The sequence below is a fragment of the Tasmannia lanceolata genome, unplaced genomic scaffold (assembly GCF_043159265.1).
Source record: "Tasmannia lanceolata isolate RefF3 unplaced genomic scaffold, GAP_Taslan_0.1 ptg000026l, whole genome shotgun sequence".
NCBI classification, from domain to species: Eukaryota; Viridiplantae; Streptophyta; class Magnoliopsida; order Canellales; family Winteraceae; genus Tasmannia; species Tasmannia lanceolata.
The window spans coordinates 8,021,740-8,047,046 of record NW_027518703.1 but is presented as its reverse complement, the minus strand read 5'-3'; the positions used below and the strand labels follow the sequence as shown (position 1 = coordinate 8,047,046).

At 37.2% G+C, this 25,307-nt stretch overlaps 1 protein-coding gene across 2 annotated transcripts; it reads left to right on the top strand.

Annotated features, from left to right (window-relative positions):
* Nucleotides 1-10,762, top strand: LOC143858573 (CRM-domain containing factor CFM3, chloroplastic/mitochondrial-like). 2 transcript variants are annotated; one of them, XR_013238980.1, is made up of 10 exons: nucleotides 1-1,169; nucleotides 1,812-2,259; nucleotides 2,365-2,495; nucleotides 8,024-8,374; nucleotides 8,861-9,017; nucleotides 9,118-9,410; nucleotides 9,497-9,556; nucleotides 9,700-9,786; nucleotides 10,129-10,516; nucleotides 10,614-10,762. XR_013238980.1 is itself a non-coding variant. In XM_077369240.1 (9 exons), the coding sequence occupies exons 1-9, from the start codon at nucleotides 60-62 to the stop codon at nucleotides 10,225-10,227; spliced, it is 2,736 nt and encodes a 911-aa protein (XP_077225355.1). In that variant the 5' UTR covers nucleotides 1-59; the 3' UTR covers nucleotides 10,228-10,762. The 2 variants fall into 2 exon arrangements, 1 of the variants encoding a protein (XP_077225355.1); XM_077369240.1 differs by having other exon boundaries at nucleotides 10,129-10,762.
* The last annotated feature ends 14,545 nt before the right edge of the window (nucleotides 10,763-25,307 follow it).

Sequence of the window (25,307 nt, the reverse complement as noted above, 5' to 3'; positions counted from 1 at the left end):
CAAAGGCAGAGTATTTCTCTGCAATACAGTGAAACCTCTCTCTCTCTCTCTCTCTACATATGAATTTATCTCACTCTTCTCTGCTCAATCTCTTCCCGTCTGCTTTCTTTTCACCCCACTACCCCTCCAATCCTTACTACTTTCCCATTAAAACTAATAAACCCTTACCAACCAACATCAATTCCTACAAATTCCAAACCTCCCACACTCACCCAACAATCGAATTCGAAGATGAAGAAAACCCAGAAACAAACACTACCTTCAAGACAAAAAAGAAAAAGAAGAAACTGAGGCCCGGTTTTTACGACCAAACCCATGAGCGATGGTCCCTCAAAATTGCTTCTCCGAGAGAGAAATTTCCATGGCAAGAAAAACAAGAGAAAGAGAAATCCATAGAATCTTCTTACCCTGTTCTTCACCCATCTATTCCCCTCGAATTCTCGGACCCAAAAGGCGAAACAGAGAACCCTCAGATCAGAAAATCCCTAAATTTCCCTTTGCGAAATCGCGTTATCTCGGCTCCTTGGGTTCATGGAACCAAAGAGAGGGAAACCCAATTAGATTCCGAAAGTCAAACTCCGGTTATTGAAGGCGAAAAACCAAAGAGTATTGAATTTCATGGAGAGAGTGAGAAGACTATTGTTGGGGTGATAGTGAAAAAGTTGAAGGACTTTGATGGGGAACAGAATTATAAGTCCATTGCGAAGAGTGGTGAGTTTCTGGAGGGATTTGGTGGGAATGCCAATAGGGTTTCTTTAAAGGATAAGAGTACTGGTTCAGAAAGCAATGTTCATATGTTTGAGGGTCTTTTAAATGATTCTGAGGAAGAACAGAATTCAAATTACAATATCAACTCTGGTAGTTTAATGGGTTCGTCGGATTATGGTGTTTCGATTCGGTTTCCGTGGGAGAGAGAGGGAGGTGTGGATGGAGAGAGGTGGAGGAAGAGCAACACCGAGCTAGCGGAGAGGGCGGTCCCAGAACCGGAGTTACGGAGGCTTCGGAATTATGCTCTGAGGATGAAGGAGAGGATGAAGGTTGGAGCGGCCGGCATTACGCAGGCGGTTGTGGATGAGATTCATGATAAATGGAGGGAGGAAGAGGTGGTGAAGATCAAATTTGAAGGACCTCCAGCACTTAACATGAAGAGGACGCACGAGGTCTTGGAGGTTAGTGTTTTTACTGATGCTTTATACTTTAGTGATCATTTGATGTGTACACATGGGTTTGAAACTTTGAATTTCCTTGTCTTTTGATCTTTTTTGCCTTGATCAGTTGTGGGTATCCTCCTCTGGTCTTGGACCCAATAGAGTTAGCTTTCTTTGAATTGGAATGGGATATTCTGAATGCATTGTATTGAGCCAGCTTCATGAATTTGAAGCTTTCATTTTACTTGTGAACATGATTTCTGAAACCAAGAAGCTAACCTTGAAGGGGAATCTTCTCTCTGCCATCTACTTGGGTATGGGCCACATAAACCATGAAAGACCATTATTCTGAGTGAGGAAGTATTTGGACTGGGTTGATATGCATCCCTTGGCTCAGAAATCTTGACCTCGGGAAAAATGGATTTGACAGAACGCATTAAGATTATTTTACCTTAGATAGACATCCTTGTTCCCATTCCAAGTGGTTTTATTCTTTGAGTCTTAAAACCATGGTTTTAACCTCTAGGTACTGTTCTTGCCATATTATGATTTTTATTATTTATTTTTCACAAATATAGATCACTGTGTTTCAACAGTTCTGTATGGAATTTTACTGGTATGCTTCAAGTCTCTTAATGTGCAATGCTTTTTTATGCTCATTAGAGGAGAACCGGAGGTCTTGTGATTTGGAGGTGTGGCAGTTCCCTTGTGTTGTACAGAGGAATGACATACACACTGCCTTGCGTTCAATCATATACAAAACATGCTCAAGCTAATCACAATATTGTTCCTCATTTGAAAGAGTCATCTATTGATGTTAGATCTACAGAGGCATCTAACGCCGGTTTGGTGGGAGGTTTAGACGGTCCGTCCCATGAATTTATGGATATAATTGATGTTAACAATATGTTAGATGAATTGGGTCCTCGGTTCCAAGATTGGTCGGGCATTGACCCGGTGCCTGTTGATGCTGACTTGCTTCCTTCTGAGGTTCCCGGCTACAAACCTCCATTCAGGCTTCTTCCATATGGAATGAGGCACTGTCTTCGTAACAGGCAAATGACATCTCTGCGGAGGCTTGCAAGAAAAGTACCTCCTCATTTTGCCCTAGGTATGTAATAAGTGATGTTTATGTCTTATGTCAGTATTCACGTGATTATGTTTGCTGTTGGGAGTATGCTTTTGCTACAAACTCATAATTTTGTCATTTGTATAGGAAGTAATAGGCAACGTCAAGGCCTGGCTATGGCTATGGTGAAGCTATGGGAAAAAAGTGCCATTGCGAAGATAGCCATCAAGCGTGGAGTTCCAAATACCCGTAATGAGAGAATGGCAGAAGAACTCAAGGTGCGAACTATCAGACATGGTTGTATTTGTACTAACTAACAATGCAATTATAGCCTCTTGATGTATGAGTAATATTAGGCCATATTTAAATTGCTGATCTGCATGTTTAAAGCCCGGTGCCATATCTTACCATTCAAAAAAGAAGAAGAAGAAGAAGCCTGGTGTCATATCTTATATTTGATGCATTTCTTTTGTAGCATGTCCCTCAAGGCCCATACAATTTTGCTTTCTTATTGTATTGTATTCATCTTAAAATTACAAATCAGTTCTGAGGTAGCAAAATACACGACGACCTTATTGTTCTTGCTTTCGTGAGCTTGTAGTTACAATATCAGAGATTTTGTTGTGGATTCCACAAGGAAGTTATGGAGAGTGCATCTCAAATTAAAGAGATCCGCTCCCACAACAGGCATAGAGAAACATCACAACCTCTTTAGTCTTGCATCCAGGCATCCAAGTTACAAGGTTATGGAAACTAAGGGGATCTAGTCAGTGGGAAACTGAAGAGATCATACCTAATCAATAAGAAAAATGTTCCTTTTAATGACCACCAAAAATTAAAAATGTTTGAATGCTGTACCACCTAATATAGACTATATCTGAAGATGACAAAATTGGGGTGGGGATATGATGCCGGATAAAACACACGGAAGCTTCGGATTTCCGGCAACGTTGAAATCTGGGGCAAAATTTTGAAATTTGAGCTCTTTTTGATGGATTTTTGATGAAAAAAACTTGAAATTCAGCAAGGGGATGCCGGATCTTCAAAGAACTTGATAGAAACCTTGATTTACAAGGCTAAGATAGTAGGAATTAGAAGAAAAACTGAGATAATCAGCTTGCAAGCTTCCTTTTCCATGAAAGATACACAAGAAAATCCTCTTTGCAAGAGGTTTTCCCTCCAAAACCCACTAGATCCAAGATCTAGAGAAAATTATCTATTTTTTATTTCAAAATCAAATCAAAGTTGTTACAAATGGGGGAAAAGTCCCTTTTATAGACCACTTACAAGTAGAAGGACCTAACTATCCCTAAGTGAATGAAAATGACTAAAATGTACATGAGTAGCTACAAAACAACCAAACTATCTCCAATGAAGTAAAATGACATAAAAGGACTCAACAACTAGTCAAATAACTGAACTGCCCTACTACATAGAAAAAAAGCACAAATGAACAAAGACACACAAACGAAACTACACTAGTGAAGAAATATGGGCTGATGTAGTGAATCTAGGGGATGCTCCTGCATCAGGATACCCTATGTCATAATTTTTTTTTTCTGAAGATGACCGGTTGGCGCATGATCAAAACACCAAAATCGAAAGTCTGGATGCCAAAATCTCCATGTCTGAGAGAAACGAAGGAGAAGATGGCAAACTGAAGGAGAGAATTGAGGATAATGGGGAAAATAAAAAATTAACATCAAGACATTGCTTTTTGTTGGGTGAGGTAAATATTATTTTAAAATAATAAACTTCCATTGAAATGCAGAAAGAATCCAGAGAAAACCATTTTCTGTTTTTCTGGGTGCTAAAATCTGCTTGTTTTGCAAAAAGTGGTCGATTCAGTCATCAGCATTGTAACTGTGTAAAGAATTTGCAGTGTCAATGAACAAGTCATGAGCTTTTGTTATTATGAATTGCCAATTGATTCAAAGTAACCTGAATCGACCCTATTGATTTCCAACCTGACTCAACTGAGTTCGGTGTTGATTAAGAGAATTTTCAAAAACATTGTCAACATCCTACTTGTGAAGCTATTTTCTAGATTCCCTTGTTTATCAGAAATTAAGGTCACATGTACGTACCTACTGCTGCTTTTGAGTTTTCTCATGTTAATCATCATTCTCATGTTGGATTTATTGCACTCTTCTGTTATTAACTTAGTACATTATTTACTCCGACATGTATGTATATTTATAAGATTACATAGTGCATGCATTTTAAACCCAGTCCTTGCAAGCCTTATTAATTTTATGTGGGATTTCTTCTCCAATTTATGTCAGTGTGCAATGACTACCCATAGGAAGAATACGATGCTATTTGCGTATTTCTAGACTAGTGTAGAGGTGAGATGCAAGAAATGCATTTGAGCTGTAGGTTAGATGTTGTACTCGCACGAATTATTCGAGTGGGACCTATGACGCTTCCTACTCATTAGAATAGAATACTGATATAGTAGCTTATCCCGTAAACAATGAAGACCCAAGAGAAGAACCAAGGCATGAGAGAAAATATCAAAGGGTACTCAAAGAAAAGGGAACACATGTGTCACGAAGTTAGGGTCCACTCTCTTATTTCATTGGAGTTTGTTTAAATTGATAGGACTCATACCTTTATTTCTTTTAAGTGACAAAATAGGATGAAGCCCGTTATCTCTTATTTCTTAAGTCATTAGGAAGTAGTAAATTAAGTGAATTTTGAATAAAAGAGGGCCCATTGCACTATTCACACAATGTTCACAACAGTATTCATACATTGTTTACGTCACTATTCACATGATGTTTTTGTAGGTAGCTTGAGTATCTGTTTTCGTTAGGAGTTACCCTAATTAGGGTTTTAATAGTGGGCATCAACATGGGTGGTTATAAATATGATGTATGCCCACCTTTTTTAGCATCTTGTATCGTGAAATAAAGAAGAGGATTTTGACTTTTTTTAGTTTGTTTTGCTGATTTTTTTAATCTGAACGTGGGAGTTTATTGGAAGAGATTCAGTTGAAATATTTCTTACCTCAGATTTCTACAGGATTTGAAAAATCTAACCTATGATTGTAATCAACCCAGGTCTGATCTTTGGGATGTTATTTACAACATCTAGATTCAGAGGATATTCAATGAAAATAAATAAAGGGAAGTGATAAATCCGCCCCTTTTCATTAATGGGACAGCCGGCTGCAGTGTACGTTGGCAATCAAATCCATTGAATCCTTCCCATGTGAAGTACAACAGCGCCTTTTCAGTCATAGATACACTGCAGCTGGCTGTCCCGAGTAATGAAAAGGGGTGGATATATCACTCCCCTAAATAAATCTTCTTGTTGTAATCTTTTTCCTCTTCTTGGATGGCGAGAGATTTGAAATAGATTAAGATTAATCGTATTGGGATATTTATATCAGTTTTTTTGGTTCACAAAATTACAACTATCTGTCTATTCTTGCTGACTAACAAAAATCTTATCATATTGGTTCTTATTTTTTGAAGATTATATTTATAATAAATTAGTATCAGACCTAACATCATTTGGTATCAGAGCATCCATATTAGATTTTTTCTACATAATTGGTATCAACACCATGCCTCCTAGAAAGGTCACACATCTTTAGGTTAGTGAAGCGTATGAAAACAAAACCCTAGATAAGGTTAGGAAGTTAGTAATGCTTATTCAATTCGTATGTGATCAATGAGGCCAATTGCGCCGGGACGTGTCGAGATCAATATGCGAGGAATTCAAGAGATACATTGAGCTCTGATTGCTTCGGGATATGTCAGTACAAGTTCGGAAGAAGTGGAAGATGAACTCCTTAAAAACGAAGGTGATCACATCTATGATAGTGATGAAAAAGAGTGTATAAATGATGAAAAGGATGTGAATGATGGGATGAAGCTAGGGTTGTTTTTCCAATGCTAATTTTCCCTCCTTTGTGCTTGTGCTTGGACTTGGCTTGGCCTGTTTCCAGCTCACTAAGTGTTGTGTAGTGTCATTTGATCTTTCGATACCTCTCGTCCACACCACCTAAACGGGCAGCACATCAGTCTTTCACTTCCTCAGATCGGTGTTGTGATAGCTCAAGCTGTGTAAATTGGCATGGACTGACGAACTGTCTTTACTTGAAGTTTCATTCTCCTCGGGAGTGACAGCCATCTATTGGCCCACTCGCAAATTCACCTCTTCATTTTCTCAAAAAACCCCGAGTATGATTATTGAAGAAAAAGTATCCAATGAAGAATATTTTATACGTTTTACTAAATTTTATTTTTTAAGGTTCAATATGTTTTAGCCCATAGAGGGCGAGCCTTGGCGCAACGGTAAGGTTGCTCCATTGTGACCTGGTGGTCACGTGTTTGAGTCACGGAAAAACCTTTGTGCAAAGCAAAGGTAATGCTGTGTACATCTAGCCCTCCCCAGACCCCGCAATGGCGGGAGCCGCGTGCACGGGGCTGCCCTTTTTTAATGTGTTTTACCCTATGATTTGTGGACACGGACACAGAGTGTCGGACACGGCAAACTCCCAAAATTTAGAAACGGAGACATGGCTAAAATAGAAAGTACATATAATCTTGATTTGTGGACATAGATTCGTGTGTCGAGTTTTGACACAGATACGAGGTATCTAACATGGAAACCCCTAAAAATCTAGAAATAGTGGCACACTCATACAAGTACATACATATAAAGTTACTGATACTTCTAGCAGTACACTTTGAAGTGTCTAAAGGAGTGTCGACACGGGTGTTGTGTCGGACACGACACGACACGTGTGTCAGCAATAAATTCAAAGTGTCGGCCAAATCATAGGTTTTACCCCATCTTGAAAACATTATTTGAAAAGTCGATTTTGGACAATTAGATTTTTTGGTAGAATGATAGAATCTGTCACTTTCGGTCAAAATATGCGAAACATGCAACTTTCCAAATAAAAAAAATAAAAAAAGATATTTCTAAAAAAAAAAAACAAAAAAAGAAAAAGAAAAACCAGTGGCGAAGAATCTTATCTGGAATTTGGGCGTGATTTCGTACCTAATCGTTTTCATGGTTTTACAAGATTTCAGCAGAAATTTCGTACCAAAACCGAAATATTTATGTTTCGCTGATGACCAAAACCGAAACTTAATACCTTTCTTTTTAAAGCATCTTGTGAAGTAAAATAAAGAAGAGATTTTGGAGTTTTATGAAATCTTTATATTGTAGGCGTGGTTTTGATCATTTTTGGATACATATTCTCAACTTGAAAACAGAAGGTGGGAAGTAATGTTTGTTTTTTTCATTCATAACAAGGGATTCATTGAACCAAAGACCTACATTAACTCATGCCCTATAGCTAACTCTTGCCTAGAAACACCTTTAGGTAGATTGTTTGCCATACTGTTGGCTTTTCTTAAAGTTCAAAAAAAGTAAACATCTTGATATCTACGGAAATGTCGATCATACCCACTCTAGCTCGATTATGATTGTATTAAGTACCTGCAATTGTTAAAGAATAAATATGAGTATTCAAAAATACAGATTACTTCCAGGAAATAAAACGAAAATCAGAAGGATGTACCGAAGGGAAAATCATATAGCATTTAAACCTAAGATGCATTTAACAATGTTCGTTTCATTAAGTTTATATAGTAGGCAGGATGCTCTTGTATTTTAATTTTTACCATAGAACATTCTTTCTGTTAGATCGTAAATCTCTGCTGTGTCTTTTGTTGGACCTGTTCTCTTCTGGCATGGACTATTCTATATCAAATTCTTATACTGCATATTTGCAACAATTCTTGGTATCGGCTGAGAACCGGCTTCACCGTCATCAATGCAGAAATTGACAGGAGGAACACTTGTTTCTAGGAACAAGGATTATATCGTCTTCTACAGGGGAAATGACTTCTTGTCTTCCACCATGAAAGAGGTATTGGTAGAAAGGAAGAAGTTAGCGAGGCTTAAACAGGATGAGGAAGAGCAGGCGCGGCTCAAGGCATCGGCTTTGATTGTTTCGAATGCCACACCTGCTAAAGGACCGTTTGTTGCCGGTACCCTGGCTGAAACTGTAGAAGCAACCTCTCGTTGGGGAAGTCAACCAAGCAGTGAAGATAGAGACAAAATGATGAGAGATGCAGCTTTAGATAAACACACTTCTCTTGTCAGATACCTAGAAAAGAAGCTATCGCATGTATGTTTCTAAATTCCGAAAGGCGCGATGTTAAACAACATATTGACTAAATGACACTACCGCACATTCTAGAACTATGTCACAAATATCTCTGATATTTTCGAAATATCACGTTTTTATCACGACATTTTGATAAAATGACAAAATCCCGAAATAATCCCAAGAATTTAAAAATCTAGCAATATTTTCATTTTTAACATAAAATATTGTGATAATGTCACGATATTATCCCAATATTTTTACGTTTTTTTTATTTTATATTTTTTCTTAAATTTTATATTTAATTTTTTTTTTTTATTATTATCATTTTCCCGATATAAACTTGAAAAAAATAAAAAAAACAATATATTTTCCCTTGCTGAGAAACTCCCGAGAACAATATTTGTGACATGGTTCTGGAATAACATACAACAGCCTATTTCGCAAATCAATGACTGCTTTCAATTCATTGCTTGCTCATTGTTGTTTTATATAATTAATTATCAGGCAAAGGGGAAGTTTAAAAAGGCAGAGAAGGCTTTACAAAAAGTGCAGGACTATCTAACGCCAGCGGAGCTTCCGACTGATTTAGAAACGATAACTGATGAGGAAAGGTTCCTGTTTCGTAAAATTGGTCTGAGTATGAAACCTTTCTTACTTTTAGGTAATTTACTTCCTTGATTTACAATTCTTTTCTCGTTGCTTAGCATTTCAAGGATGGCATAAGAAAAGACCATTTCCCATACATATATTTTCTATATCAGGGAGGCGGGGTGTTTTCGATGGTACTGTAGAAAACATGCATTTACACTGGAAGTACAGGGAGCTGGTCAAGATAATTGTAAAAAGGAAGAGTTTTGCACAAGTCAAACACATTGCAATCTCTCTTGAGGCTGAGAGTGGTGGGCTATTGATTTCTTTGGATAAAACTTCTAAAGGCTATGCAATTATTGTTTATCGCGGGAAGAACTATAACCGCCCTCACATATTACGGCCAAAGAATTTGTTGACGAGGAGGCAGGCGTTAGCACGTTCTATCGAGCTTCAAAGACGAGAGGTAAGATCATAACATAGAAAACCCTCACTGTTTATTTGTTTCTTCTGGGGCTGATATCTTTTTCTGTTGCTGTTAAAAAATTTCAGGCATTGACTCACCATATCTTGGATCTCCGGAAAAGAATTGATATGTTGAAAGCTGAACTGGTATGATCTCCACCCGGCATCTGTTCGCGAGTAATTTATTTTACATGATGGTCACAATGAGCAATGAATCTGTCCAAGTTTTCTGACAACATATGCATTACTGTCTCTCGGTAATACCACATTTTCGGCATTTTCTTTTGCAGGAACAAATGGACGCTGTTAAGGAGATGGGTGATGAAAACTTGTACTCACAGTTGAATGATGCTTATTCTTCTGACGATGACTTGGAGGTGAGGATGTATATTCATCTATGTTATATAGATATACTTTTCATATGGTGTGATAATAGGCTGTAAAGCTTGACAAAGCTGACATTCGAGATATGTGGATATCTTCAATGAATCTTTCCCTAAAAATCGAATGATCTCTTAGAACTTGGGGTTCCTCTATAAGTACGGAAATATTTATCAGTGTTATACTCATGGGGGTTCCTCCATAAGTATGGAACTATTTAACAGTGTTATACTCATAAAAAAAGTACCCGGCACACTTCGAGTTTGGATTTGCTGAGTCGATCGAAATATCCTTTTAAGTTTTTACTATGTCAACTGATACCCCGCATTTGTTACCAGGATGAAGGTGAAGAGGCATATCTTGAAATTTATCACAGTGGCGACGAAGATAGTGATAGTGATAGTGATACACGAACTGAGGAGCTTTTGCCAAAATAGAATCAATTCAGTAACTTCCTAGATTAATTTGGAAAACAGTATCACAGACTGATGGATAAAGAAAAGGCAGGTTATCTAAATGTTCTGAGTTTGTGAAACGTGACAACCATTTGAAGAGACGTATGAAAACAAAATGAAAAATGAAAATCTGTTGGCTACGTTGTTATGGGTTTTTCTCAGTTGAGTTGCTGATGGTCTCCACGTATGTCCTCATAGCTTTTATGTTATCTATCCATGGGAGTTTTGGTGGAAATCTTGGAGACTGAAAAATCGAGGTCTAAACCAACAGGTCTGCATTCGCAGTCCTTGGTCCAAGAAATTATTTAAATGCTTCAGTTCACACTATCAAAGCTTGTCTTATTTCTTGTTTTGCATGTCACATACAGTGCCGTGTTGTATATAGGGGTGAGGCTTGGATGAAAGCTGGTTGGCCTCTTATGTTGATTGGCTTTTTGTTCCAATGTAATTTACTACCAACCATGCAGAGGTGATATCTATCTACTTGAATTTTAGTTCAGACTTCAACAGCCGAAAATCAGAATTGGTAAATACATGCTGACTAAGTTATCTAATGTTTCGTTGAACGTTATTTGAATCCTTGAAATGCTTAAACAATGTTTTAAAGAGAACATTACTAGAATCTTTGAAATGGTTAAACGATGATTTAAAGAGAAATGACTTCTGCCCAAGGCACGAAGCAGAAGCTCGCTATGCTTGAGCGCCATCAGAGTCTGTATGGAAGCCCCCTTCTAACCGATACTCACAGCGGAATTTTGGTATGTGCATTTTGGACTATAAAATCTGAAATTTTTGTACAAGTGATTGTTAGTGTAATGGCAAATTACAAATATGGTTTTGTTAGGGGAACTCACTGGTGACGTTAGTATTTTCTAAAGAGCTGTTGCATGGTGTTTGTGACGTGGGCCACTCCTCTTGGCGGTCGTGGACAGTGATCTTGGCCATACATCTGGGGGGCCACACTGTGGATGAGCTATGTGGCGATAGTTGCACTCATCAGAGATCCTCTTTGCCCGTTATAGGTGCATTAAAATTGACAGTTGGAACGATCTCTGTGATGAGTCCTTTGAAGAACTGGTTTGGGTGTAAAACATGAATGGGCCGTTGGGCCCAGATCTGTTCTGACTCAAATCTTCGAAATTTTGGGTTCTATTAGCCAGTTGGGCTGACCCATTTACCCCCTTTAGGAATGGCATGCCCGATATTGCATAGTGGGCCTCCACCTGAGGCCAGTTGGGCTGACCCATTTACGCCCTTTAGGAATGGCATGCCCGTTATTGCATAGTGGGCCTCCACCTGAGGTCAATCCCAGCTGTTCACTTGGGTGGGCCCCTACCTTAAGGAGGTGATTGAATCTAGGGAAAAGAAAATTATGGAAAATAATAATTTCCTTGAAAATAAAATTCCAAGCTTAGGTCTGCTGTTTTACTTGAAAAAACAAGGAAAATTTTCAATTTTTGAAAAAAAGAAAGAAAGCAGTCAGTGGAAAATTTGTTAACCGGAACCTAACAAGGTGTCCGCCTAGTTAGGGATCCCAATGAGTAGGGAAGGAGGGTTTTATTGTAATTAGGTGGGCTTGGCATTGGCCCATCCATTTTTCGAAAAAAACAGGGTGTTCACCATGGGGATAGAAATCCTGGCTTTCATACTTGGATAAGTTTATCTTGAATCACCGTGGGATTGGTTGTTATGCTTGGATAAATTTATCTTGAAATTACCATCACCACTGTTCACCAATTTTGTTCTGTCACTATTTTAAGAACAAGGCAGACTTGAACATAGGATAGGTCTATCGATGGATAAAATGAACCCCTGATTGCTAATCCCATGGCAAGGTTCCTAATGGCCCTCTTATTCTGTCATGTGTCAAACTAAACCCCATGTTAGGGAGCTTGTCATTAATGACCCAATATGTTGTTTGTTCTCCACAGGGATAGAAATCGTTGGATAAGCTATTCCTGGTATTAGTTACCCTACTTGGATAAGTGTATCTTAAATAAACCCGTAGGATTAGCAATAGTTGGATAAACTATTACTCGGATTAGTTACACCCGGCCTTCCCCTTTCTCACCACTTGAGAAACTATTATCAAGAAAAAAAAAATGTGGAATGATATCAGCACAACCATGCTTTAATAAATGCACAGACTGCTTGTCTTCACCTTTTTAATTGGTTTGTAAGAGCTTTTTGGGACGTGTAATGACCCTCAGCAGCTCTTTAAATAATAACAGACAAGATGGGACAGAGCAGTTATCAAAACATGGTTGTGTTGATATCATTTCTCAACAAAATTAATGGTTGCCATGTCCTTACAATTTTCAATACTATTGGATCCAGAGAAAAGCACAGCATGTGGATAAAGATTGCAAACTAATACCCAATGCGGCCGGGTAGTTTTGGACTTCAGTTGAAAACACGTATGAATCTTGAAAAAGTAAAGGTACAAAGACCCTTTTGCCCTTTTTAACACCATCAGAGCCCAACCCCAATCATTCTCTTTGCAGTCTCATTTTGAATGTTTTATTATTTCATACAGTCTCTTTTGGTTAGCATTTAATACACATCGATTCCTTTTCAGGACCTGAGACTCCAATGGAAACCCTACCATTAAGAACGGCTATGTTATAGTTATATTGACAACGTTCCTCGACCGGTCGTTGCCAACTAACGAAAACACTAAACTAAGAACGGCAACGTTATTAAGTATACCGGCATCACGTCTTCCAGTTTATCCGAATTGATTAAGATAGATAGTCAATTAGTCATAGATCAGAAATGACAACATTATTAAATATACCACCAACATTTTTCCCACTCCCAACTGTTACATCCACTGATAATCGGAAGCGGCAGCGTTATTAAATATAGTGCCCCACTCGAATCATTATATCAACTAATCAAACCATCGTTGATTGAGGTGGTCAATCTCCCTTAAATATGCCGCAAGAATTTTTACTAGTCAAACTTCGAACGTGTTTTTACCACTTGAACTATTATATCCACTCTTGGATAAAAGGGTTGGGCCCCGCAGTGTTATGTTCATGGCGCCATGGTGGTCCATGGTCTCGAGGAGGCGCATATTCCCAGAAAGGTATATAATCGTGGCGCATATATTTTGATTCTGTTCTTTGTTTCAGTCTTACACGCCGAATCACAATAGCCCCATTAAACTCGTGTTTCCAGCTCGCTCCGGGAGGAGAAGCAAAAACTGGCTCGCCCGAGGCTCTTTTCACTCAATCCTACAAACCTTTGCAACCCCAATCTCTCTCTCTCTCTCAAAGACAGGCAGTGATCTCTTCCATCTCTAAGGTTTGATTCGATTTACTTTTCATATGTTCATAGAATCGCCCATTTCCCTCTCGTTTACAATTCATTCGTATCTTTTTTCCTCATTGCTTCCATTATTCATTTAAATATCCCTTTATATCTCTAACCCAACCTTCAATTTCAGATTATAATTCGATTTTGATATACCCATATTCATACAATAATCACACCTATCAAAACAAAAAGTGAACCACACCGATCAGGAACTGTTGGTATATTTTTAAAATAAGTTAAAGAGGATTACTTTTTAGAGTGAAGAAAAAGTAACTTTGACTATTGCTAAAAACAAATAATAAAAAAATTATAAAAGACCAAAAAGTATGAAGCAATGTAAAATGTAAAAAAGCACTTGGACTTTTTAGTCTCACATAGACTTGGTGAAATTTTTAAGGAGAGAATGAAGGTTATAAATATGGCCATTACCTCTCTTCTCTTCACACAAGTCCTCACATGAGAGGCCCCATATATGCCTAGCCTAGGGAATAGTTTATATATATATATATATATATATATATATATATGAGAGAACATTTCCTACACACTTGTGTAGGTAAGTTACCTACACACTACCTTAAAATACAGTGGGGGCCCACATTGTTTGGGTGATCCAAACAATTCATTTGAATGGTCCTCACATAGATAGGGTGTCCACAAAAAATCAGATCCATAGGATCATCCTAACAATTCAAACTATGGAGGCAAAAAATGGACTAATTTGTGAAGGTTTATACACGTCCATTTTACCTCTACAAATCGTAGGGTTGGGATGATCCTATGGATCTGATTTTTTGTGGACACCCTATCTATGTGAGGACCATTCAAATGAATTGTTTGGATCACCCAAACAATGTGGGCCCCCACTGTATTTTAAGGTAGTGTGTAGGTAACTTACCTACACAAGTGTGTAGGAAATGTTCTCTCTCTCTCTCTCTCTATATATATATATATATATATATATATATATATATATATATATATATAAGAAAGAAAGAGAGAAATAAATAAATCAATCAAAAGATTAAGGGAGGAGACGAGATGACTGTTATAGTCGTGTCTCTTCAAATTAAACTTAAACTTTACGGGTTTTACCGTTGGTTCCCAACGGTCAGAACTCGTTTACAACAAAGGGGTGCTAACGGTCGATGACGTTGCACCAACCGCCCAAGGGGTGTCTCAAGGGAGACTTGGGGGGTTGCATTTAGTGTCTTTTAGAGTTCTATAAAAGAAGCTTGATGACCCAGGTTTTAGACACTTAACCCATAGCAATTTCCAAATTTAAGATTTGATATTTCCACCTTTGTGTTTTACTGTTCCTTTACACTCTTCTTATGTTTTTCTCTAAGTACGGGCATACTGGTTGCCTTGAACTAGGGGTGCAGCCCATTGTTCTTGGCGTAGGCATTGTATCCTCGGGACTTATTTCCTTGTAGCCACCTGCATAAGTGGGGAAATAAAGTCTATAAGAGAAAGCTTCGGCTTGCCTTGCCTACTTGTCTTTCTCTTCTATCATTTGATTTCTTTGTTCAAAACAGTACCCTGTTCCATTATATCCTACCGATATTCCAACAATTTATAGACTTTATTTTTCCCTTAATGGCAACCTCAGTTGGAAAAATCCATACTTCTGAAATTGAAAAACTCCAACGATTCGACGAACCAAGTTTCAAATGATGGCAATTAAAGATCCACTTCTATCTTTCTTTACAACGAGTGGCATATGTTCTCCAAACTCCATATCCAGAGGGAACAAATAATGGAGGAACGAATAGTGGTGGAGGAACAAATGGCGGTGATGGATCAAATGGCGGTGATGGATCAAATGGCGAAGGAACAAATAGTAATGTGACGAGTGGAGGATACACTAAAGAACAACACTAGTGGTTGGAAGATGACTACTTATGCCGAGGTATGATTTTAAATGCAATGAGTGATGGGCTATTTGTTCTATTCACGAAGTATAAAACTGCTTTAGAATTATGGAATGCACTTCAGGCTAGATATGACACTGAAGATGCAGGGAATAGATCATTTCTCATTAATAAATTCATTGACTTCAAGATGGTAGATGGAAAACCAATTCTTGACCAAGTTCAAAATTTACTTCGAATTGCTCAAGATATTGAAGCCATTGGAGAACCAATTTCTGAAACATTTCAAGTTTCTACAATAATTGGTAAACTTCCTCCTTCTTGGAAAGATTACTGAAAATTGTTGAAACATAAATCAGGTTTACAGACATTGGAACAACTTCTCCAACATCTACAAATTGAAGAATAGGTAAGAGAAAGAGATATGTTAGAAGAAAAACAAAATAAAGTGGATAAAGTGAACTTAGTAGATACATCTGTTCCTAGTAAGAAGAATAAGAGAAATAATTCTAAGGGTGGGAACTTTAAGAGCAATAAGAAGAACTTTAAATCAAAAAACAAGAAGAATGGGAAAGGTCCTTGCTATGTTTGTGGCAAACCGGGACACTATGCAAGAGTGTGCCGACACCGTAAAGGCCAAAACAATGAAACAAACATTGTTGAAGACAATCATGTGGCTGCGGTGATTTCAGAAGAAGCCTTCATTGTTGATGTAGATGATGGATGGTGGGTCGACTCCGGTTGCACTTGCCATGTGACTCATAATAGGAGTGCTTTTAAATCCTACAAGACTATTGAGGATGATGTAAAACTTTACATGGGGAACTCCGCTTCAAGCAATGTGATCGGCATGGGAATGGTGGACCTTGCACTTACTTCTGGAAAGACGCTTTCTCTCAATAATGTTCTTCATGTTCCAACTCTTCGAAAGAGTCTTATTTCTATATTCTTACTTAGTCATCATGGATGTCGTGTTGTATTTGAAGCCGATAAAATGATCATTACGAAAAATGGATCATTTATCGGAAAGGGATATGCTAAGGACAAGATGCATCTGTTAAGCACTATTAATAAAGTTGGTGATGATTCCTTTTACTTGTGTGACTTAAGTAATGTTTGGCATTATAGACTTGGACATATTAATGTTAATACATTAAATGATATGGTTAAGTTAGAGCTACTTCCTAAAGTTAACCATACCATGCCAACATATAAATGTGAATGTTGCATACAAGCAAAATTAAGTAAGAAACATGTTAAAAGGGTAAAAAGGAATACTAATTTATTAGAATTAGTACACACAGATATTTGTGACAATAAAACTATTGAAACAAGAGGTGGTAAAAGATATTTTCTTACTTTTATAGATGATTATAGTAGATATTTAATTAGAAATAAAGATGAAGCCTTTGAAAAATTTAAGATATATAAATCAGAAGTAGAAAACCAACTAGGAAGAAAAATTAAGATTCTTAGAAGTGACAGGGGCGGAGAATATTTATCAAATGAATTTAAAACTTTTTGCGAAACTCATGGAATAATACATCAAGTAACCGCTCCTTATAGCCCTCATCAAAATGTAGTGGCTGAGCGGAAAAATAGAACTTTACTTAGATGGTTAGTGCCATGTTAATAAGTTCAAAGTTACCATCTAATTTATGGGGTGAGGCAATGCTTACCGCTTGTCATATTGGTAACAGAGTTTTGCACAAAGGTTTTAAGAAACACCATATGAATTATGGAAAAATAGAAAACCAAATTTAAATTATATGAAAGTGTGGGGGTGTATTGCTTATGTTTTAGATCCTTCTCAAAAAAGATCTAAAGTTGGTTCTAAAGGAATAAAATCAGTATTCTTAGGCTATGCTCAAAATAGCAAAGCCTATAGATTCCTAAACTTAGAATCTAATTCTATACTAGAAGCTATAAATGCTGAGTTCTTAGAACATTTAACAATTAAAGATATATTTTAGAGATTGAATCAGATTTGAGGAATTCATTACAAGATGATAATGTTGAACAACAAATTGAAAATCCACTAGCACATGACAATATAGAACAAAATAATCCACAAGAACTAGTAGAACTTAAAAGTAAGAGAAAAAGAGTTGAAAAAGACTTGGGACCGGGTATGTTTACATATATTCTAGAAGAACCTAAAAGCTTCCAAGAAGCTATGTCTTTTCCCGACTCAAATTGTGGAAAATTGCAATGGATGATGAAATCAAATCTATAAAAGAAAAAGGTACTTGGACACTAAAAGATTTACCACCAAATACAAAAACCTTAGGAAGTAAATGGGTTTTAAAAAGGAAACTCAATCCTGATGGTGGTATAGATAAATACAAAGCTAGATTGGTTGCTAAAGGATTTAAACAAAAAGAAGGCTTTGATTACTTTGAAACGTTTTCACCCGTTACAAAAATGACAACTATAAGAACTATGTTAGCTTTAGCCTCTATATACAATCTAGAAATACATCAAATGGATGTAAAAATAACTTTTTTAAATGGAGAACTAGAAGAAGAAATCTATATTGATCAACCTGAGGGTTATGTTGAAATTGGCCAAGAGAATAAGGTTTGTAAATTGAACAAATCATTATACGGTCTAAAACAAGCACCTAGATAATGGAATAAGAAAATCAAACAAGAAATTAAGAAGTTTGGTTTTAAGAGTAATAAAGTAGAAAGTTGCATGTTTACTAAAGGTATTGGTAGTTCATGTATTGTTATAACTTTTTATATTGATGATTTATTAATCTTTGCTTCAAATATTGAATTAATAAATGAAACCAAACAGTACATTTCCCAAGTGTTTGAGATTAAAGACTTAGGTCCTATAAATGTGATCTTGGGAATTAAGGTAATAAGAGAAAATGGAAAAATTATTTTAACACAATCTCATTATATAGAGAAAGTGTTAAGAAAATTTAATTGTTTTGATTGTGAACCAAGTGGTATACCTATTGACTTTAATAAAAAGTTAGAGAAGAATAATGGTAAACCTGTTAATCAACCTGAATATGCTAAAGTTATTGGGAGTCTAATGTATGCAATTACATGTACTAGACCCGATATAGCATATGTTGTAAGTAATTTAAGTAGATTTACTAGTAATCCTAACTCTGAGCATTGGAATGGAATATTTAGAGTATTAAGATATCTGAAGGGTACAATAAATTATGGATTACAGTATTGTGGTACTCCTTGTATTCTTGAATGTTATAGTGATGCAAATTGGATATCTGGTAAGGATTATAAATCTACTAGTAGATGGTTGTTTACTTTGGGTGGTGGAGTTGTTTCTTGGTCATCAAAGAAACAAAAGTGTATTGCTATGTCTTCCATGGAATCAGAGTACATTTCTATGTCTCTAGCAGGTAAAGATGTTATATGGATGAGGCGATTGTTAAGGAATATACCATTCCTTGAAAAATCAATACAACCAGTTACATTATATTGTGATAATAAGTCGGCAATATATTTTGCGACTAATAAACGCTTTACAAGCGAATCAAGACATATCTCAATAAGATATCATATTCGAAAATTAGTAAAGAAGGGAAATGTGTTATTGGAATATCTTCCAACAAATCAAATGCTAGCAGACCTTCTTACTAAAGCATTACATAGAGATCGAATATGTCAAACCTCGAGGGGAATGGGGTTATTAACGGTAAGTGGGACATTTGAGTGAGAGCCTACTCTCTAATGGTGAAAGTTTTTTCAAATACAGAATGGTATGCGATCACTCTTCACATTAGGAGTTCAAAGGATTTCCACTAAGTGGTGTCTTTTGAGAAATTTAGCAAGAGGCTATATTTCCGGTGCATTAAACTCTATAATAGTATTAGAGATGACTCTTATTAAAAGTCCCATTCCTGAGATAAATGCACTGTTTCCTTTCGCAACGTACGGTGAGGCTGGACTTTTAAAGTTCTTAACAGGCTTATAGATCTAGTGGGGGTGAATAAGTTGTTGCGAAAGCACCCTTGATAAGTCTGCCTATTCAAGTGAAGAAGTCAGGGTCGCTTCCTATGGACTAATCTGGTATAGTCCTAGAGCACTTGCGAAACGAGGTAAGCGCATGACCTAAGTAAATAGAAAGCGCGATCGTCGCGTGAACCAGTGCCCACAGTATATTGAGTATCGTAACTGTCCTACAAAACTCCAACTGAGAAGATTCATGATAAATGTTCTCTTCTTAGTTGCAGTGGCAAGTTCAGTTCTACTTGATATATTGACTTAAAATTTTTTTATTTTTTATTTTATTTTTATTTATTTTCTTTTAAAAAAAGTGGGGGATTGTTGGTATATTTTTAAAATAACTTCAAAGGATTACTTTTTAGAATGAAGAAAAAGTAATTTTGACTATTCCTAAAAACAAATAATAAAAAATTATAAAAGACCAAAGAGTATGAAGCAATGTAAAAAAGCACTTGGGACTTTTTAGTTCCACATCGACTTGGTGAAAGTTTTAAGGAGAGAATGAATGTTATAAATATGGCCATTACCTCTCTTCCCTTCAAACAAGTCCTCACATGAGAGGCCCCATGACTAGGCCTATATGGCTAGCCTAGGGAATAGTTTATATACATATATATATATATATATATATATATATATATATATATATATATATATATATATGGGGAAAGTGACTGTGAGTGGCCCCTCATATAAGCTTATATGAGGTGACCGCTAAAAACATGGCGGGCCCACATTTTTGGGGTGATCCGAGCCGGTCATTTGATAGGCCCTGACGTAGATAAGGGGTGCCCAAAAAATCAGCTCCATAGGATCATCCCAACCCTTCGTACTGTGAAGGTGAAAGAGGGGAAAATGGACGGGTAAGTGGGCAAATTTATACCCACCCATTTACCCCTCTTTCACCTCCACAGTTAGTAGGGTTGGGATGATCCTATGGAGCTGATTTTTTGGGCATCCCCTATCTACGTCAAGGCCTATCAAATGACCGGCTCGGATCACCCCAAAAATGTGGGCCCACCATATTTTTAAGCAGTCACCTCATATAAGCTTATATGAGGGGCCGCTCACAATCACTTTCCCCTATATATATATATATATATATATATATATATATATATATATATATATATATATATAAGAAAGAAAGAAAGAAACAAATAAATCAATCAATCAAAAGACGCTTAATGACCCAGGTTTTAGACACTTAACCCATAGCAATTTTCGAATTTAAGATTTGATATTTCCACCCTTATGTTTTACTGACCCGGGTTTTAGACACTCTTTTTCTGTTTTTCTCTAAGTACGGGCATACTGGTTGCCTTGAACTAGGGGTGCAACCCATTGTTCCTGGCGTAGGCATTGTATCCTCAGGATTTATTTCCTTGTAGCCACCTGCATAAGTGGGGAAATAAAGTCTATAAGAGAAAGCTTCGGCTTGCCTTGCCTACTTCTCTTTCTCTTCTATCATTTGATTTCTTTGTTCAAAACAGTATCCTGTTCCATTATATCCTACCGATATTCCAACAGGAACACCCATTTATGATTGATTTTTTTTTTCCGATTTCTATCTCCGTTAGTCCTTTGTAGATCTATTTATGTTATGCACCTTCATGTTATTTCATTAATCAGGAAGATCCATTTCTTTAATTTTTTCTTTAGGTGTTTCTCAGGCAGATATTTCAAGAAATAAACGGGTGTGATTTATTCTCGGTGTCAAATCATATAGTTTGAATGCCTCCCTTATAGTCTAGTTTCAAGGCATTGGAAACAGAGAATCTGTCAAATATCAGACATAAAACAATGGTAGTTAAGCAGGTTAAGAATCTGGTTAAGATGTGGGGAAGGAGCTAATATGGTTAGTCAGGTTGTCAAAGATTTAATCTTTTTTTTTTAGATTGAATTAATAGTCTGAAAGGAATTGTATTTATAGGTTGCACAACCAGTTTTGAACATGTGCTAATAATAAATTATACAGGTTTCATGTGAATCCATGATTCCTAATTAGTATGCAATAAGCAAAGAGTTTGAATTCCAGCCAGTGACTAGATTAATTTGATTACGTAAAGGGTTATCTGTGTGAGATAGAAGAGAAGAAGGATTTCTCCCCCTCACATAAAACGCTATGAAGCTTCATCTTTCTTCTCTACTCTTTTTTTCCCATCTCACCTCTTATTTCTATCTACCTTTCAATCGATCCCTATAAGAGTTTAAACCTAATACAACTAAGGTCCCTAATTTTTAGCTTTCCTTCTAGAAATTTTTGCTTTATTCTTATTTTTCATTTTTTTGATGAATTCAACTAAATCCATTCGTTCATTCAACTTGGCCAAGTTTTTATTTTCAAGTTAATCTGAGATTGAAACCACAACCTTGTGGTTGCAACGCAAAGCATCTTCCAACTGAGATATGGGCCAACGCTTTAAGTTGACCGTGTTTGCTCAAAGATACATTCATTTTGACATTGTTATCTGTTGGATTTTGTGGTGATTTTTCTGCTATGGGAGCCAAAATAAGAATCAGATCTACATATTTTATATTGCTTTGAATTACTGTAAGTTTCTGCAGAATTACTGTTTTTAATTTTCCTGCTTGGAGTTATGATTTATTTGAAGAGATCTTAGCATTGAAGAATCTGCAACTGTGTATTTTCTTGTTTACTTCATCATGAGGCCATCTTACATGCTCTTCCTTGGCTTTGCCTTTCTCTTTGTTGTAGAAGCGACCGATCTTAGTAAAGATGTTGACAATCACATATGACCTCTTATACATGTTTATTATTTTGCTATTTATAGCAGATTTTCTTTCGTTTTTTGAATGGCGTAGAAATATTTAATAGAAAGCAGGAAAACCCCAAGACCGAGATTGTTAAATACAAGAATTTGAAGGCAAAGCGCCAAAAAAAAAAGAGAGTCAAGAAAGCAAGAACAGAGATGGGTCAAGGAGGGAGAGCATCAAGCAACTCTAAATGAATCCTCTCAACAAGTCAACACCCACTTGAGCTAACCTATTGGCTCCACAATTGGCTGAACTCCTAACATGTTAGAAAGTGATCTCCTGCTCGCTCAATCTATCCCGAAGTTCTTCAATGTCATTAGAAAATCTCCAGGTTGTAGGCTTCTATTGTCCATCCTTCTGCTCACATTCTTAGAGTCTCCTTCCACGATCAAATGATCAATGTCTCCTTTTATGAGCTTAATATTCTGTAAAATAGGCATCACCTTGACCTCATTGGAATCAGGTTTCCTTGTCTCGATGCGTCAAAGTTGAGTTCCAATTTCCCGGGGTCCGACATGGTCCACTTAGGAGAAGGTGAGTCAATCCTTTCCAAGCTCATGCACACAACTCTTTAGAAATGCCTCATGGTGTAGCTAGAAACATCCCTAAAGCACGTGAGAGCTTGTGCCCATCTACACATCAAATACAACACCTTTGTGTACATGGAATGAGGCCCCTTGGAGATGATTTTGAAGATCCACTATTTATCTCTTTCCAAATTGCCCAAACAGTTGCCAAGAATCCAAATGATTCTACCTTTTTGAGCCAATAAACTGCCATCCAACTCTCTAGAAGATCACTAAACCAATCAGGAAAGACCCAAGACATACCGAACCTACTAAGAAAACGATGTCATACCTCCCTAGTAGTTCTGCATTGAATGAAGATGTGATCAACTGTTTCCCCTGCTTCTAAACACCAAGCACAATGGTCTACAATCAGCACTTTTCTATTCCGAAGATGGTTGACAATTATGATCTTGTCCAACATAGCTGTCCAACCAAAGGTACCCACTGTGAAGCAAGAATACTCCAGACTACACACATTATCAGAGTTGGTGGAACCGGAATGAGATGATGGTAAACAAGATTTCAAGGTGAAAACCCCAACAGAGTTCCAGATTCAGATCTTTTTTCACTGCCATACCTCATAATGTGTGTGCCCTCCAACCATTCCAGAAGTATGGCTGTCGTGTTCAATCTCTCTGTCAAAGAAATTCCGCAGGAGCTGCACCTTCAATGTTACCTCCTCTCCTTTGTGTATCACTCGAAGGAACCTTTCACCCAAGCTTCCATTTCCATTGCTACTATCAAAGAGATCAGGATGCACTCCATCAATGTTCTCTCCTTACACCATCCATCATTCCAAATTTTGATTCTATCTCCCTTATGTACAAATCTGATTCCTCTAGCGAAATTAGCTAACTGCATCAAGATGTCTCTTCATACCGTCATGGTTTTAAATTTCGGCTGAAATCTGAAATTTTGGCCGAAATATTTCGGTTGTAGCCAAGATTAAAACAAAATACAGTGAATCAGTTTTTACAGGATATCATTGAAATTTCAGCGACGAAATTTCATTTTCACACTTAATTAGAAGATTTCCTCTGAAATTTTAAAGATTTCTACAGAAATTTTAAAGATTTCCACCGAAATTTCCATCCAAAATTTAGACATTTCCACGAAGTTTTTAAAATGCTGAAAGTTTTAACTGAATTTTACATGATTTCGGCTGAAATTTCCACCGAAACTAAAATGTTTCGATTTCGGTGGTGGCCGAAATTGACACCGACCGAAATTTAAAACCTTGCATACTGCTACCCCACTCAATCTGTAGTAGTTACCTGAACTCCATTCCTTTGGACAATTCCCATACTTGTGCTTGATTATTGCGTCCACAATTGGTTCCTCTCCTCACCAAATGTCCACAATCACTTACCCCGGAGGGCTTTATTCATTACTCTTAGATTGTGGAAACCAAGACCGCCGGGGTGTTTGGGCTTGCATGCCTCTTCCCACTTTACACGGTGAAATCTCTTCTTCTCATCTGAATCACCCCATAGAAAAACCCTGGTAGAAAGGATTAATAAGGTCTGTTTCCTTCCATCATATGCCCCAACCAACCAGCTTTGATAAAAGGCAGGCAAATTCCAGATGGAGTCCTGATTGCTGATGATGTGGTGGAATATGTGACAAAATCTCAGCAAAAAGGTGTATGCAAGTTAGACATGGACAAGGCTTATGATAGAGGCCATTCAAAGAAAAAAAAAGGCTTATGATAGAGTGGATTGGAGTTGCCTAGATTACCTGATCGGGCTCATGGGCTTTGGATGCAGATGGAGGGATGGTTCTATAGATGTGTGTCTGGCTTGGTTCTCCATCCTGAATAATGGCTCCCCCAAAGGCTTCTTCATAGTGTTTTTTTTTTTTTTGAGGCTTCTTTAGAGCTTAGAGAGGTTTTAGATAGGGAGATCCTGTATCGCTATCCTTGTTCACGATTGTGGCACAATTTTTCAGCAGAATAATGATAAAGGGAGATCTGACATCATTGAGGGTCTAAGGTATGGAGACCCTAGAATTGAGGTGACTCATTTGTAGCACGCAGATTACACTTTGATTTTTGGAAAGCTGATGATGTTAATGTGATCAAAATGAAGGTTATCATTCGGTATTATGAAGTGGTGTTTGGCTAGAAGTCAAATTTCAGCAAATCGAAGTTGATGGGCTGAACATTTCTGATGAGGAGAGAGATGGATGCGCTTTTTGTCTCGGGTGTTCAGTTGAGAGTATATTCTGGCAAAATACTCGGGCCTGCCATTGTGTGTAGGGAGAACGAAGATGAGCACATGGGATGCAGTTGTTGAAAAAGTGGAAAGGCATTTGTAAACCTGGAAGAGGAATTATACTTTCGAGCAAGATCACGTTAATCAAGGCAGCATTAGCCAATATTCCAATATATTGCCTGTCCCTTTTCTTGTGCTCGGCGGCATTCATTAAGCAGATTTTGTAGCTCAAGAATGATAAATAAGAAATTGAAGTCAATCATACTCATTCCTTGACTTTTCAGTCTAATGTTTCAAGGATGTATGCAATTCTCGCTG